Source organism: Sinocyclocheilus grahami, unplaced genomic scaffold (genome assembly GCF_001515645.1).
Source record: "Sinocyclocheilus grahami isolate Dianchi unplaced genomic scaffold, SAMN03320097.WGS_v1.1 scaffold501.1, whole genome shotgun sequence".
Lineage (NCBI taxonomy): Eukaryota > Metazoa > Chordata > Actinopteri > Cypriniformes > Cyprinidae > Sinocyclocheilus > Sinocyclocheilus grahami.
In genome coordinates this window covers 575,825-589,241 of record NW_015505680.1, presented here as the reverse complement: position 1 = coordinate 589,241, position 13,417 = coordinate 575,825, and the positions used below count along the sequence as shown (strand labels likewise).

General features: G+C 39.3%; 2 protein-coding genes across 4 annotated transcripts in view; one reads left to right on the top strand and one right to left on the bottom strand.

Annotated features, from left to right (window-relative positions):
- Positions 1-586: 586 nt before the first annotated feature.
- On the bottom strand, positions 587-10,798 carry asphd2 (aspartate beta-hydroxylase domain containing 2). Of its 3 annotated transcripts, none has more exons than XM_016236922.1 (4): positions 10,710-10,798; positions 4,514-5,739; positions 3,356-3,469; positions 587-1,796 (listed from the first exon to the last, which is right to left on the bottom strand). In XM_016236922.1, the coding sequence occupies exons 2-4, from the start codon at positions 5,406-5,408 to the stop codon at positions 1,687-1,689; spliced, it is 1,119 nt and encodes a 372-aa protein (XP_016092408.1). In that variant the 5' UTR covers positions 5,409-5,739; positions 10,710-10,798; the 3' UTR covers positions 587-1,686. The 3 variants fall into 3 exon arrangements, with proteins under 3 accessions (XP_016092408.1, XP_016092409.1, XP_016092407.1); XM_016236923.1 differs by lacking the exon at positions 10,710-10,798 and adding an exon at positions 7,233-7,497; XM_016236921.1 differs by lacking the exon at positions 10,710-10,798 and adding an exon at positions 6,433-6,720.
- A 142-nt stretch (positions 10,799-10,940) lies between these two features.
- The window catches only part of LOC107554400 (gamma-glutamyltransferase 5-like), a 7,004-nt gene continuing 4,527 nt past the window's right edge, over positions 10,941-13,417 (top strand). Inside the window, exons 1-4 of the mRNA XM_016236887.1 lie at positions 10,941-11,166; positions 12,713-12,840; positions 12,937-13,032; positions 13,237-13,412. Coding sequence (XP_016092373.1) covers positions 11,000-11,166; positions 12,713-12,840; positions 12,937-13,032; positions 13,237-13,412 — 567 coding nt within the window. The 5' untranslated portion in view covers positions 10,941-10,999. The remainder of the gene's footprint in view (positions 11,167-12,712; positions 12,841-12,936; positions 13,033-13,236; positions 13,413-13,417) is intronic.

Sequence of the window (13,417 nt, the reverse complement as noted above, 5' to 3'; positions counted from 1 at the left end):
GCAGGAATGTTCCTGTGAAGAAGCACATTTTGTTGTTGCCAGATCTCTTTGTTCATAAACACCCAGTTAATTTGCATTAATACAAAACACTATTGTGTGCTATGCTATTTTTGAACATATTTAAATACAAGCACCCACAAATTACACAAATCAAGATATTATCCCTCATGTTGTGTTCCAGTAATTTTTTTTCTTCTTCCCTTTTTTTTGTTGTTGTCATCACTTTGAACAACAACTTACCCAACCCCCCCATCTTGTTACACTTGTGATGTTTCCATTCAAAAATGACCGGCCTACAAAAAAATTGCTTGTAAATCTCTCGTTATGCTATATTATCATGAGATACTGGATTGATTGTTTTCAAACTGAGGTGCATACATTCAGGTCAGTGAGGTCTATGATCAATCACTCGCAAAAAGAAATACAAAATCTGTACTAATTGAAAGAAACAAGTTGACAAAAAGACTGAATCCAAGATTTGGTGGTAATAATGAGAGAATTACAAGCAATTTTTAAAAAGGTTGGTCATTTTTGACCAGGAAAACCAAGTAAGGTAAAGGATTTTCAGCATGGCACAAGGGTTAAATTCATTCTTTATTAAATCTACAGAATTACTCATCCATTGCAAAGTGAGTCCATGGCACACAATTTGGAAACATGGACGTAGGAACGTTGTCATAAAATTGATCTGCAACTCCAAAAGTCTCACAATGATATAAAATGTCACTTCTCACGAAACGGTCTCAAAACTGCCTGTCGGCTTACAAAAGGAATGTACCAATATCGATGAGACAACCACGAAAGCTCTGCTTCCAAGCAGTACGACAAAGCACAATAAGGTAGAACCTAGCACATATTAACAGCCAGAACGTTGTGTTTTCCAAACACAATAAGCGTTGTGTCCCTCTTTAAGTTTCACAGAGATACAAAGCGATTGATAACGTGTTTCGATATGATTAAAAAATTCAGGGTAAGAAAGAGTAAAGTGGAAAGCAGGCTGATTTGATGTGCTCGTATTCTTCCCCATCGAAGCGCTCCGACCCTGACTTAGGTGTGGCGGCACAATAACTTGCCACTAGTGCGTTTAATGGAGGTCATTTTACACAATAGTTGGTAGTGCTTCAGCTTACTTCGCATTACATCTCTGCCATATATCCACGTTCCTTCGCTGTAAATGTCAAATGCCCTGTCATTGCAGCATGTCGTTTTACGACTGTTTAGCTTAGCTTCTGTAAGCCTAACCTCAGTAAAAATGTACAGACCAAACAATGTACTGTGCTTCCTATACAATCCTACCTGGCTGTAATGGCCAGGCTTGGCTAAAAGTGCATTTCCATGTGTGGCTGACTGTCAATGCTTTAGGTGAAATTATTCTATGACACTCACTGGGTATAAATGTGACCCTGCAGCTAACAACATGAACACGAGGGCTTCGTCTCAAGCAGAGTTCACCAGCAGGTTTTTGCTATGGTTAGATTTGAAGAGTTCTGTAAACACTGATAATGTACAATAGTGACGGTACATTGAAGTCTCTACTGAAGCAGTGCCAATAGGGAACGTGAGAGTAAAGGAACGTATGCTAGACGAAGAGACTTATGTTCTCCACACTCAGTCTTGCCCTTTGCACTCATCTCATACTGTTAATACAATGGAAATCATTGACCCTTTTCTTTTTACGGCTCTCTTTCAGCGGCCAGGGGTGAAGATGTAGTCCAGTGCCTGTCTCTCGGCTGCAGCCACGTTTGGATGCCACAAGTCCACCATGAATACCACCCTCGGGCCATCTTCTGGAGAACCTGAGCACACATATATGGAATTCATGACGGAAGTGGTAAATACAAACAATGCGTATCATTCACTAAGTGTACGTATGCACATATTTGTGCATAAAATCTGCAAACGAACTGCTATATTTTCACAAACCAATAGCATCACAAATAACATTCATACTAAAATGTACTCTAAATTTATGAAAATTACAACTGAATAATTGAATCCACACATACAAAAAAAAAAATCACATACTCTGCATAGCTTTATAATCGTGTTTAGATTACATTTTTATATTGGATCTTAAGTATATTCCAATATAGACTATATCTGAGAGGTTTATCTGTACAACACAGATGCGTGTATGTTACAGCTAGCTAATTAGTGGACTTTATGAAAAGTGTTCAGTGTATTTGAGCTGGTTTTCAGGATGGCACACTTGGCGTTGCTTGAAGATCTTGCTGCACGTCTCTCAGACGAGAGCACGTCTTTTGAGAGCATCATATGTTTGCTGAGAGTTAAAAAAGACTATAAAGGAAAGTTTGTGTAAAAAAACCTTATTTTGAAATGGTTTGGATGTGTTTTATGCAAATTTCTCATTCAGAATATTCCAAATTTATTAACATTAGAACGAGGTTAAGAAAAAATTAATGTGCATAAGCATGTGTAATGAATTAGGTGCAAGTACGAAAAAATCCAAGAAATTATTAGTGAATAAAACCTATTTTCTTGCCCCTGAAAATATTTTCAACATGTTGTGAGTGGTTGCCAGGATGCTGCTTTCTGGCTGTTGTTCAGAGTGGTTTAAAGCAGGGATTGCTTTGGGCTGACTACTGTAGCTGTTTATGAATGCAAAAATGCATCTTATGTAAACTCCCCTAAACGGGGCTCGTTACAACTGATTTATTGAAGACGCAAAGGAACTCCCATTCTTCAGCTTCATTCGTTTACTCTTTTTGTTTAACAGTTCTGTCTAATAAGTGAAAGCTATATATTATAGCAAATGCTATGATATTTTTTTCATATACTCTCGACATTCAGCAAATATGCATTTTAAAGAAGTCTTTGAATATCTAATGAACATTAATGCTAGGAACCTTGCAAACTTTGTCATATCCAGCTGTTAGAAATTCTAGTGGGCATAGCCTCTGTAAAAATGCAATTAGTCTGTGCGTAACAGTCCATCTGTGTGGAGTGGATGCAGACAGGTGCGTTCTGTTGTCACTGGGTACTCATGAACGAGCAACTATAAATCCTTAATTTCAAACTATGCTTCACACTAGCTGGTTTTTATTTAAGAAAATAAGATTCCCAGTGCAACACCAATTTACCAGATTACTGAGTGTACCGTTGGTTACAGTTTAATTGCTTTTATATTTAATATTTAAATATTTAAATCTTTATATCTTAAATTAAATAGTGTGATATCAAATATTGGCTTTATTTCAATCACAATGCTATTGAAAAAATATCTTGGGCATCAAAAATCCGTAACTACTGCATGCTTTTTTTCCTTAATACTGAATAGACGCCTTATGCACTACTATCTGTTATAGTTATTCTACACATTATTTATTTTTCTCACCATCATGGAAAGCAGTGTGAAGAAAAGAGTCATCGAACAGCAGGCAGCTTCCCTCAGACCAGCACTGCGGCTCTCCACCTACTACCAATTCACAACCAGAGGGCACCTTCAATCCTGCACACACACACACACACACACACACACACACACAGAGAAAATGGTTTACACACCTTAAACAGCCACACAGATCGCTATATATATATTGCTGCACTCACATATAACTCTTACATTACCAGTCAGATGTTTGGAGATATTCAACTGAATTTGAATTTATGTTTCTCATGATCTTACAAACCTTTGATGCAAATATAAACTGTGCCCACTAATGAAATTCACATTTACAAAACTAACTCCTTCTAAACAGTTTAAAAAGCATCTCTGGATGCTCCTCATGAAGTTGCTTGAGTGGGTTGTGAATTTAAACAAGCTCAAATATATAATGATTTGTTTTAAATACATTTACGTTCAAAAGTTTGGGTTTGGAAAGATTTTTTAAAATCTCTTATGCTCATTAAGGCTGCATTTATTTGAGTAAAAATACAGTAAAACAGTAATATTGTGAAATAGTATTATTATTTAAAAATAACCGTTTTCTATTTTAATATATTTTAAAATGTACTTTACTCCTGGGATGGAAAGCTGGATTTTCAGCATCATTACTCCAGTCTTCAGTGTCACATGATCCTTCAGAAATCATTCTAGTATGATGATTTGCTGCTCAAGAAACATTTCTTATTACTATGAATGCTGATTATTATGAAAACAATTGTGGTGTTTAATATTTTTGTGGAAACCATGATTATGATTTTTTCAGGATTCTTTGATTAATAGAAAGTTGAAAAGAACAGCATTTGTTTGAAATATTTTTTGTAACATTATAAATGTCAAAAAATGTTTACTTTTAGAACAATTTAATGCAGTCTTGTGAAATAATTTACATATTAATTTCTTGCCAAAAAAGTTCTGATCCCAAATTTTGAATGGTAGCATAATTCCATACATTTTCATAATTTCCATACCTCCTTTTGTGATATTTCATAGTTTAGACAACTTTACTTTGATTCTAAAATGTGAAAAATAGTTTTAATAAACAATGAGTAGCTGTGCCCAAACTTTAAACTGGTAGTGCACATATATTCACATCCTTTGACCTCTTACCAAGGTGGCAGCGCAGGCGTACATTGGTTGGCCCGTAGTGCTCAGTGATGGTGGCTCCGGGACTGAGCACCGAGAAGCAGGCGTTTCCAAACACATTATTCGCAATAAAGGTACGGAGCTGTCCGAGGACCCTCCACGTGCGTGGACACCGCCTGGCGTTCAGCACCATCGGAGTACCCTGGTTCACCAGATAGAAGGTCCACCACTGGCCACGAGGTGTGCTGTTGGCCTTCCAGCCAAGTGGAAGTGAAGAGCTGGTCCGACTGGACGGCAGCCGGTACACGCTCTCAAATTCAGCCAGGAGTGCTGGGAAACTTCTCTCCAGGAGCTCCACATCATGCTTCTGTGCCTCCCGTGAAAAGAAAGGAGCAGAGGGAAGGTCCGGCAGAAAGAAGACCTCGGGTTTTTGGATAGACGGGCGGCTGCAGAGCAGATATCGGCCTTGCTCACGTACGCCCTTGTGCACACGGCCCATGCCGGCCCAGGTGTAGCGCTTGGCGTACTCCTGCAGGCTATGGTAGAGCCGCTGGTTCAGGCCCTCGCCGGGTTTGGCGCAACGGAAGCACTCCGGCGACTGACAGTAGGCGAAGCCGTTGAGTTCTTCCTCGCCGACTCCGCTTCCTCCAACCCCGCCGACCTGACGGAGTTTCAATGAGCCTCCACGGGCTGAGAGGTCCGAGGCGAGAACTCCACCAGGAACGGCCCCGCCACGTGGCTCAGGGCTGAAACCGCCGTGGAGTAAGGGTGCGGAGTGTTCACATCCAACACGGTAGCAGTACCAGATAAACAGAATGGCGAGACAAAGAGCAGTGCCTAGAGCACTGGACTCACACTCTCGCACCGACTGCATGCCACCTGCCACCCATTCCCTCATCCGCTCTAAAGACCACTCCATCCCTGCATACGAACATACATACACACTCTATCTCAAGCGCACACACTCAGACGTACATGTGGATATGGTTTAGAGATTCTTATTTGTTGGACTGTGCATTTGAAGGCTTGATTTGACGTTTTAGTGACGTGGCACAGCCTTTGTCTGTCATCAAAAAGCTTTTTGTGCAGTCTAATTCGATCACGTGCCGACCGCTTTGGTTAACGCATGCAAGCTTTTCTCTTCCGTTTCAATGCATTTGGAAATGTTGACAGTGTGCCGTGGTGAGATAATTCAGTTGCTTCTTGCCTCCTGATCCATACCAACAGGGACACAGTTTACCCGAGGGCACCTGGGAGAGAGAGAAAAAGCAGATATAGACATTTTGTGATAACGTGCAGCAGAATATCACTATGCCAACATTGCCGTTGAGGCAAACTGCATCACACCTGCCTTGAAGGCCTGGTTTGACCACATGATCATTTCTATATACCACCCACACTCATTCGGCTACCTCTCCCCCTTCCCACACTCAAGCACAGACCGACAAGCAGCTTGATAGAGACTGCAGCACATACGGGTATGGCATTTGAAATTCAGTCTTTGCAACACCTCCGCACTGCACTTTTTAAAATCATGAGAGTATTCCAAGCCATCCTTGCAATAAAAGCATGCAGACAGTCAACACAAACCTACAGCATGGACAAATTTGACCATAGAGCCTAACTGCCTGACATAAAAACAACAGGGAATTGTTGCATTACTGTTGCATTAAGATCCTTCACATGGAATGCAACTTGACAGGCTAGTAGAGATGAAAGACAAAAACAAACCGAAGGTTTAATGCAACATCTCACGACGGCTGTCAACACAGATTGAGAAAGAGAGAGTGACAGCAGCAGGGGAATGCGTACAATAATATAGCACAAAGAAAAACTAATCCCAACCACCTAAATGCAACATTTAAATGATAAGATTAAGCATGCAAAGACTATAAAGGACGATGTCAATGCGCTAATTAACGCCCATTCAATTGCATATTTACCGAAGGCTTCTCGGCACTTCTTGTCTGTCAGATTTGCAGCGACTGTTGTTCCGCCCGGCGCTGCCAGTTATCCTGCCTCTACACTCTCCTCTCAGACGCCTCCCTGCAGTCTCTAGTCCTGCCCTTATGTCTGTAAAGCGCTGTCAGGCGACGTCCATAATGCCGAAGACAGCCAGTAAGAAAATAATACCATGACAGACGTCCGACGTCTCATCTCTGAAATCTGGGCGTTTATATAACAAAGACGCACAACTGACTGACTGGCTACTAAAACCATAACAAATGCTTCATTATACTATTAATATCTATACTGCTCCTAGTTAGTAACCACATTAACACGAACAATAAAAATGTAATAGTAATAACAATAATAATTATTATAATAAATGTGTAATAGTTATTAAAATAGAGCCTCCTCATACAGCCCACTGATGCATGCAGGTTGTAAGCCGCATAAGGAGGGTGTTCACGGGCAGTAGTGGGGGGATTTCGAATCATCCAAGTGAATCGAATCTTCATGCGTTCACCAAAAAGATTCACTTAAAGACAAACTAAACTGAATACACTATGAATTAACAATAACAATATTATCAGTCATTTTCACACGTTGTTGTGAATTCAGTAACGTTACTCAAAGGTGAAAAGGAACTGAAATTCGCAAAAGATGCAATCAATTAAATGCCTTGTTCCTAGAGGCAAGAAAGCAGTCATGTGTTTCAAATGGTTCAAAGCCGAAAAGTGCTTAGAAATCAACGATTTGTTCATTTAAAGGTTCATTCAACATCCATCTGCACACTTACCTGTACGGCTGCTCACGTAGCCTTTCTCACCCAACAGATAAAAACCCACAGTACACGAACTAACCACGAAGAAATATGACAAAGAACAGAGCAAAGTAAATTCAACTTCTGCCAGGTAGTTAAGATATACGACAGTTTCACTCTAAGAGTGCGTGTTATTTTATAATAAAAAGCATTAGTAGTTGTTTACAAGTGAAACCTCAGCGGCCTACAATTCCCATGGTGCATTGTACGCCAAACAGACAACTTCCTCCGAGGTCACGCTCGTGAGCGTTTAGCGTTTAGCCCAACAGATGGAATCGTAACAATGTAACGCTCTGTGGTTCGTTTGGAAATTGCAACGTGGCGTTGTTATATTTCCAATGGTCTTCGTCGATTAGTTCTTGCTTTTATTTATTTCAAATTAGTGCAGAAATCTGCTTTACATTGTTTGAACCTGTAAGCTTGGAAACTTGTTCAAAATGCAGTTATGCAGACGTAGCCTATTAATTAAACCTATTAAGAAAACCACAGTGACAGCGCAAACTAAAAATGACTGACAGTGCCAAATTTGAAACTTGCCTTCTGGTGACACGCGAGATGAACAGCTTCCTGATGTGCTGTGTGTTTGTGTCCGTGGGCGAATCTTCAAAGATAATCTTTCTAGATTTCATGAAGGACCTCCCCTTTTTCCAAGCCCTCATACGAGAAGCTTGCCAACAAAATCAATTTGAAAAGCAGACAATGTTTCTTTAAAAAAATAACATTTAGGTTTAACTGGTTAAATGTATCGATAAATACAGTTTTGCTTTCTAACAGCTTAGAGGTTGTAAATAATATAATTTAGCCTCTTGTAGGAAGACCAAACATTCTGCTGAAGAGAAATGAACTTTTATAAAAACTTTTTTTCTCATGCATGCATTAATTATCTTTAGACTTTATCTAATATTAGATGAAATTTGACTATATGCTTTCCTGTGCACATAAATACATGGACCTCCCCTTTTTCCAAGCCCTCATACGAGAAGCTTGCCAACAAAATCAATTTGAAAAGCAGACAATGTTTCTTTAAAAAAATAACATTTAGGTTTAACTGGTTAAATGTATCGATAAATAGTTTTGCTTTCTAACAGCTTAGAGGTTGTAAATAATATAATTTAGCCTCTTGTAGGAAGACCAAACATTCTGCTGAAGAGAAATTAACTTTTATAAAAACTTTTTTTCTCATGCATGCATTAATTATCTTTAGACTTTATCTAATATTAGATGAAATTTGACTATATGCTTTCCTGTGCACATAAATACAACCATTAATATGTAATGAATCCATACATTTTCTAATATGATGGCAGTCATCCTCAGGTTTCACGGTAGTACAGATTTCACTTTGGAACATCAAGATACACCAATACAAAGTTCCAGTCCCTGCTAGAAAACATTCAAATGAAACACCTGTTCACCATGTCACTGTCTGGCAGCACCCATGATTTTGCGGCCTCCGGTAGGCTAATTTGTTGCTATTCCATCTCTGTTTTGGTTTTCGACTGTAAAACTTACATACAGTAGTTTGTGTGATTAGAAAATATGGCTGCGTGCATACTACGCTTATGATGAAATTTATGTCACGTGCACAGTACGGTTTAGAAATACAAGTTGCACACGTGCAATATGCTGCACACAATGTTTTTGTCTCGTACACTATATGCATACAGTAGCATATGCGTTCAAAACTAATTGTTAAATATAACAAAAAGTTGTGTGTCTGATTGGTCCAAATGCTACATATACTTTGGGCTTTACAGACCCATGAGGCCAAGTCATATTTGTAAATGGTAGGGGACATGACATTGCAAACATGGAGAATGTTTGGATTATACTACATATGCGATTTCCACCCCCCAAACCAGTTCAGCGCAAATGCATACTTTTTAACAGCTGAAAGTTTTTCTTTATCTTACATGTAAAAACTGAAGTAGATTTTTTTAGTTTAGAAAAATCAGGGCTGCACATGTATAGTACATGTGAACTGTGCTGATGACAATATTTACGTCACATGCACTATCAGTGTACGCATAAAAGTACAGGTGCTGTTGTGGATTTTTCTTGGGTGCGGCCAATGAAGTGGAGGAGCAGAGTTCCAGATGTCAAAATAAGACTTTATTTAACAAAGAAATAAAGCCGGGAAGACAGTCACAGCATTCCAAATCATTCCAAAGTCTTTGTTTCGTCAGCTCATGTTATTATACCCCTTGTTCTCTCCAAATTTGGTCATTTTCTGTTTTTTCTTTGTTCCGGTTACTTTTTATTGGTTATAGATACCTGATTTGCCACAATTGTTTCAAACTCTTTTGGCCTTGTTTTCTAATTGGTTGGTAGTGTGGTTGGCATGTCACCATATTCTAATTTGTTGAGATAGTGAATTGGTGGGTTTTTGTTAAATGTGAGCTAAAATCATCACAATTAAAAGAACCAAAGACTTAAACTACTTCAGTCTGTGTGCATTGAATTTATTTAATACATGAGTTTCACAATTTGAGTTGAATTACTGAAATAAATGAACTTTTCCACGACATTCTAATTTATTGAGATACGCCTGTATACTTTGAGCTTTATTGTCCCATGAAGCCATGGGAGTGGAAATGGCGGGGAACATTAACTGACATCGTAGGTCACATGATATTGCCATCATGGAGAATGTATATGTTCGGATTGTACTTCGCTCATTATTTTTTTCACCAAACCAGTTCAGCGCAAATGCATACTTCATAATGGTCAGAAAGTTTTTCTTAAGCTTACACATGAAAACTTTAGTATACTTTGGGCTTTAGTAAAAATTAGGGCCGCACGTGTATGGTAAGCGCATATATGCTAGTGATGAAGTGTCACATGCACTGTACGCTAATGCACACGTAAAATCTAAAGTACATTTTGGACTTTACTGTCCCATGAGGCCACAGATGAGGAGTCATAGTATGTTCCAATTATACTACACATGCAATTTTTTCCCAAACCAGTCCTTCTTTAGCCGTGACTATATTAACAATATAGCACAGGCTCTTGTATCACATTATTTGAAGACACAGCACCAACAGATGCCGACAGTAGTATGCCACTTTTTAGGCATTTCATGAACAGACAAACGCTGATTAAACATGCTCAACATGTTCAAAACAAATGCTGACCAACGGCTGGATATGCCAACAGGGGTAACACACTGATCTGACAAATGTGACAAATGTGTCTGTTGCTGTCGGTCGACCTGTGTCGGTGCAGTGTGAATTAGCCTTAAGAGAGACATTTCAAAATATGAATGATGATTTTGATCAATTAGTTTGTTAACATACAGTTTGATAGGGGAAAAACATATTCAGGAAGCCTACACAAGTGTGCACCATGTGGTAACAACTGGCTACATTCAAAAATGTTACGTAACTATTTAATTTATAAGTCAAAACATTATTAAGAGTCATGAAGGTAGAAATAGTTTAAGTAGCTCACTTTTGGTGTGGCAGTAATGTGATCCCATCCAGCTGAGACACAACATATGGTGGTCCAGCAGTCGGTTGCAGGGGCAATGTCTCTGTAGAAAGTGAAGTTTGCCTACATACCATTTAAGGGTGCGAAAACACCTCTTACAAAAACACTTTACACAATCCAATTTAGACTTCACCTCTACACCTCGACAATGCGCTTAATTAGGCGTTGACACTGTGAAAGGGGAGGGCTAATAGCGCACTTCTGCTGCACTCTAGAAGTTCAACGATAAAGCAAAGCCGCACTTGGATACAATGGCCAGACGAAAAGAGAAAGTTTGCTTGTGCATAAGTATTCCGATTATATGTATTATTATAATTATTATTATTTGCGCGACTCACTTTAACGAGGAGTGCGCTGACGGACTTTACAAAAACGCAGCAGTGGCAGCGGACTCGGAAACCTGCTCAAAGATCGGGCGGTGAGTGAGTGAGTGAGTGAGTGAGTGAGGGATAGTAGTGCCTTGGGCTACATGTAGTAGGCTACACTATGAATGCGTTCGTTTAAATAAAACAATTATGTGCTTTCGGATGTTTAGACGGACTCGGAAACCTGCTCAAAGATCGGGCGGTGAGTGAGTGAGTGAGTGAGTGAGGGATAGTAGTGCCTTGGGCTACATGTAGTAGGCTACACTATGAATGCGTTCGTTTAAATAAAACAATTATGTGCTTTCGGATGTTTAGGTTAAATATTTTAGTGAGTAGGCTACTTTAAATTCTAGCATCCAAAACTTTCATTTAAACATGCAAATGATGTGGAAGATCGCGCTTTCCTGGAAAACGACAGCTAGGTTGTCGTAATCCGTATGTCAGGCACATTTGAGGACAGGAGCAGCTACTGAGCTGAAACGTCCGGATAAATGTAAACAGAAAGTTTGAAGTTAATTAGGTGAAGTATCTTCACAGCCTAATCCTCTTGACACAGTCTCTGCCTTCCTCTCACTAGAGGAGACGTTCCTGGACAACAACTAATGATTTAGACCTATATCGCTAATTTCTTAAGTATACGATTACGTTCACACTGTTTTATATTTAAGCTTGTTATTATAAAGAAAAGTCAATTGTTTCTGTAGAAGTAAACGATAAAACAATATATATATTTTTGAGAGGTGACAGTCTGTAGCCAGAAAGCAGGCTAATGTTGATAGACTATTTAAATAGCCTATAGATCATTTGTAAACATAAAAAACACATTAGTTATGCCAGCGTCTGGCAGAGACTTCTGACGGGTCTTAAAGCAGGTTTGATACGAGACCGCATGCAGTTATTATTCTACTGTAGGTAATTTTCCAAATTACTTTCTTTTTGTATTCTCCCCATTCTCTCTCTCTCGCGCTCTCTCTCTCTCTCTTGTGAAAATTACAATTCTGTTCGCCTCCGGTAATAATTAACCCCCGCGTTTTTGGAACCTTTTCAATACTTGTTATGAAGCTTGAGAAATAAAAACCAAAGGATTGAAAACTGAAGTACAAAACTGATGTGAGCAGCGCTGTCATTTTGCCGTCTTCTCCTGAGTCGTTATCTAGCAACAGAGGTAAACAGTTGCTACTTAAAAGTGATGCCGTAAAAGAACCGAGGTTCTGAGCCGAAAAATACAGCGTCAACAGAATCCATCTGGGGGAGGGGTCCAGGGGGAGTATTCGAACTCTGGCTCGGACCAAGCATTAGGCGAATCAAGTGTGAACGCGCCATTAGAAAGAATAATAATTGTGCGAATCACTATACACATAAATGTCAACTTAGCAGAAAGTGAATACTTTCCAGATAGCATTTAAATAAAAACGTACTACAATACCAGTACAGTTATTTAGTTTTGGAAACAGCCTATTTTCTATGTGCATGATAGCTATAGCTGCTTTTAAATGTTAGGGAGGGGGCTCTTAGATGATCATATTTGGAGATCTTTGACATCATCAGATAGTTTGAAAACCCCAGCCATAGCCCATTTTCAGTCTTTTTTCCTCCTAGAGATATACTGCAGTTGGGTGGCTCAGCGGTAGATGGCGCCATTGCTACTTTACTGTGCACGTCCATCATAAATCCTCAGAGTATGGGCATTGGTGGAGGCTCTATATTCACAATACGGGAACAAAGTGGTGAGGATTATCATACGTTTAATACATTAAATAAATCATTATTTTATTTTATAATGCATGTTATTGTTAATGTTGCTCCACATCTCTATTATCTAGGCAAAGTGAGAGTAATCAATGCCAGAGAGACTGTCCCAAAAGCGTTTAAAACAGACCTTCTTGCCATGTGTCCAACAACAACACAGCCTATGGAAGGTGACAGTGAACAGTGGATGAACTTTTTTATTAAAATACTTAAATATTTATATTTAAATATGTGCAATGCCCTGTGGCAAAATATGTAATCCACTATTCCTTTCTTTAAATACAGACCTTGTTATGCCTTATTCAGGAAGTAGCCTGAGTTTACTGAGCACTTTAAGCACACATGATAGCTGTAGTTTCTCTCTCTATCTATAGGTGCTCACTGGATCGGTGTCCCAGGTGATATCCGTGGCTATGAGCGAGCTCATAAATTGTATGGACGTCTGCCTTGGGCCAGTTTATTTGAGCCCACTATCAAGATGGCTAGAGAGGGCGTCCCTGTTCCCTATGTGCTCTCTCGATTTTTGCCACTTCTCTTAAAGGAGAAGCCAGAATC

Bases quoted from the DNA above. Each gene is read 5' to 3' on its own strand.
- asphd2 (XM_016236922.1), bottom strand. From the start codon at position 5,408: ATGGAGTGGTCTTTAGAGCGGATGAGGGAATGGGTGGCAGGTGGCATG. The intron at 3,470-4,513 runs GTAAGAGGTCAA...GTGTGTGTGCAG, and splicing joins ACGCCTGCGCTGCCACCTTG to GATTGAAGGTGCCCTCTGGT. The intron at 1,797-3,355 runs GTGAGAAAAATA...ATGTGTGCTCAG, and splicing joins TCACACTGCTTTCCATGATG to GTTCTCCAGAAGATGGCCCG.